At 43.4% G+C, this 3,230-nt stretch overlaps 1 protein-coding gene across 1 annotated transcript in view; it reads left to right on the forward strand.

The window, feature by feature from the left end:
- The first annotated feature begins 586 nt into the window (after nucleotides 1–586).
- The window catches only part of FRMPD1 (FERM and PDZ domain containing 1), a 79,499-nt gene continuing 76,855 nt past the window's right edge, over nucleotides 587–3,230 (forward strand). The window contains exon 1 of the mRNA XM_006863127.1: nucleotides 587–687. Within this exon, the coding sequence (XP_006863189.1) occupies nucleotides 587–687 (101 nt within the window). The remainder of the gene's footprint in view (nucleotides 688–3,230) is intronic.

Consider the following 3,230-nt stretch of genomic DNA (forward strand, 5'->3'; position numbering starts at 1 on the left):
ATCACTGACTCTCCACTTTTCCAAGCATGATGTCCTTCTCCAGGGACTGGTCCTTCCTGACAACATGTCCAAAGTACATGAAACTTATGTCGTGCCATCCACACTTCTAAGGAGCATTCTGGTTATTTGATTGTTGTTGTTAAGTGCCATCAAGTTAGTTCCAACACACTGTTGTTGTTAAGTGCTGCGAATCGGTTCCAACCCAGTGATCTTGTATAGGGTTTCCGAGGAGCAACTGGTGGGCTTGAACTGCCGACTTTCAGTTCAAACTGACTTTGCAGTCCAGTGCATTAACCCGCAGCACTATACCAGGACTCATTTTTGTTGTTGTTTTTAAGTGCCTTTGAGTTGGGTTCTGACCCATAACAACCCTGTATAAGGTTTCTGAGGAGCAGCTGGTGAGCTTGAACCACAGGCCTCCCGGTTCAAGTGGACTTTGCAGTCCAGCGCATTAGCCAACAGCACCATACCAGGATTCATTTGTCTTAAAATGGGCAAGTACAGGAGCCATCATAATGATTTGTCAGACTCCATTTCAGAATCGTTTGGTTTGTTCTTAAGAAAACTCTTCTTCCTCTTCAGATAAATGGAAGAGCTGGAAAGCAGTTTATTTCAGACACGGAAAGCACACAGAATAGAACAAATGGTGGCACGATGGCTTCGGCGTTCTCGGGACAGCTCAGCCCGGTAAGGCTCCACCTTTGGTGGAGATTTCTGTTTGTATCTGTAGAGGTTTGCTGTCCCTGCAGGAGGAGGCTTCTGCCAGCCCTGGCAGCGCCTTGGGATCACTGTTGTCTCCAGTTGGCTTTGTTCTTACACCATATGGTGGGACAAGTGAAAACAGGTTAGCAGTTTTGCTGGTGTGCCATCTCTCTGTCCCCCTTCCACCTCTTCCCTTTGCCCCTCCAGTTCACACCCCGCACACATGCTCACACTATGTTGTTGTTGTTAACTGTTGTCAAGTCCATTTCAACTCGCAGGAACCCTATCTACAGTTTCCAAGGAACAGCCAGTGGGTTTGAATGACAACTTTGTGGATCACAGTACAGTGCTTATCCTACAGCGCCACACCAGAAGTGTTACTCACACTCTACTCATACACATTTTTACAAAGACACATACACAGATTTGCACAGATTCACATTCCCACACACACAAGAACATACACTCTAATACACACACACTTTTGAGCACACATACTGTTTTAAAGATACATGGACACTCGCTCATGCTAACAACACTCGCACACTTGTATACACACTTGCTCACACACACTCACTCACATTCTCTCTCCTGCACCCTGTCTTAGGACTTGATGTGACAGTCAGGCAATCTGCTGTTTATATTCTTTCTCTGTCTTTGTTTCCAACAGCTGTTCCTGCCTTGCAGTCCCTATTTAATTCTAAACAAAACAAAGTGAAATCAAATACAGATCTGATTTAACTGCTACAAGAGAATTTTAAAATATGTTCTGTTTTGAAGCGTACATTTTCCATCTCTGATTTCCCATCTGGCCCTGCCACAGAGATGAAATATCACATGTCAGGTGTTTCTGAGACACACGTGCTGCCAAAGGAGCTGAAAGCTGCTGTTCTGCTGCATTTGCCTGAGACTAAGGCTTCGGATCCTCACACAGAGTTGTAAGATTGGCCCCATTTTCCAGAAGAAACACTGAGGTTCTGAGAGTGACTTGTTTAGGACTAAATCCCCTTTGATCGATCCCTATTTCTTACAGGATGAAATTGAATTTTTTTAGTTCAAGGCTTACCATGATGGACCAACAATCCTTTCCAGCTGTTTTTATTGTTATGCTCCAGCTAAAATGAGCTATTCCTTGTGTTAACCTGCTACAAGTGCTTCTTCTCACCGGTCTGTCCCTGAAACCCAAGCTTCTGTGCCTGATCCCCTCCTTCTAGTCCCTCTTGTCCAGATTTTTTTCTCTTCTCATTCCCTGTATCTGTTCCACTCATAACTCCTGTGAATTCACCTTTAAATATGTCTCCTATCTATCCACTAGTCTGTCCCTTGGAGCAATGCTGTGCCCACCCCTATACTCTTGCTCTGTTCCAGCCCATCTTCTACACTCCAGCTAGCGGGAACTTTTCAGCACACAACCCACACCCTCACCCCAGCTCTTCTCCACCCCAGCACTCAGTGGCCACAGTCCTTAGCTCTTTCATGACAGGCCCCTGACCACCATTCCAACCTCATCTTCTTCCTCCTGCTTTCTTGTTCACTTTTCTCCAATTGATTAGGTAGGCTTCCTTTCAGCTCCTGGAACTAATCAGACTCTTTCTGACCTTAGGGATTTATCACTTTTCCTTCTGTCAGCTAAGAAAGTTCTTTTTTCTACTTTTTTTTTATGGCTGTTGTTGTTGTTAAGGGCTGTTGAGTAGGTTCCTACTCACAGCAATCCAGTATAGGGTTTCCAAGGAGAAGCTGATAGGTTTCAACCACTGAACTTGTGGCTAGCTGTCCAGTACTTATTCTACAGTGTCACACTAGGCCTCCTTTTTTTGTGGCAGCTCCTTCTTATGATTCAAGTTTCAATGTCACCTTCTCCAAGTGGCCTTTCCTGATCTTCTGAGGCAGAATGGATCTCACTGCTTGTTCCCTTCAAAGTACATACCTACTAATCACACTTCATCATCCTATATCCATGTATTTACCTTTTCATTTCTGCCTCCCCTACCTGGTCATTGTATGGATCTTTTCCCCACATCATCCTGCTACATAGGAGACCAGGGGTAGTAGCTGCCTTGTTTTACTAAGTGTGCCTTAGCCCTTGCAGAGTATACAGCACATACTCTGATGCTTAATGAATTTTGTATTGACCAAGTAAGGGATTGTACTTATTAAAAGCTGCACTTAAAATTCATCTCCTCCTTCTTCCAGAAGGCATTTTTGAATGGTCTAAAGTTTTTGTTGTTGTTTTTAAAGTTTTTGATGTGGATTGGGATTGAGTGAACGTTTGTTTATAAGGCAAATCATCCGTTTTACATTCAACAAACCATAAACCTTGTTTCAATGATTATAATCCCCTCCATGTACCATCAGCTAACAGTATTTCTGTCTATTCACTTTAGTTTTTTAAAAAAAAAAACAAACAAAAACAAAACAAAACACTCAGGCATATATAATAATTTACATCTCCAAAGGGCACATTCTGCAAGTCTGCCTCCTGGCCACCAGCTCTTAGTCCCTCTTTTCCCATGAATCTAGAGTCCTCA

This window comes from Chrysochloris asiatica, unplaced genomic scaffold (genome assembly GCF_000296735.1).
Source record: "Chrysochloris asiatica unplaced genomic scaffold, ChrAsi1.0 scaffold00053, whole genome shotgun sequence".
NCBI classification, from domain to species: Eukaryota; Metazoa; Chordata; class Mammalia; order Afrosoricida; family Chrysochloridae; genus Chrysochloris; species Chrysochloris asiatica.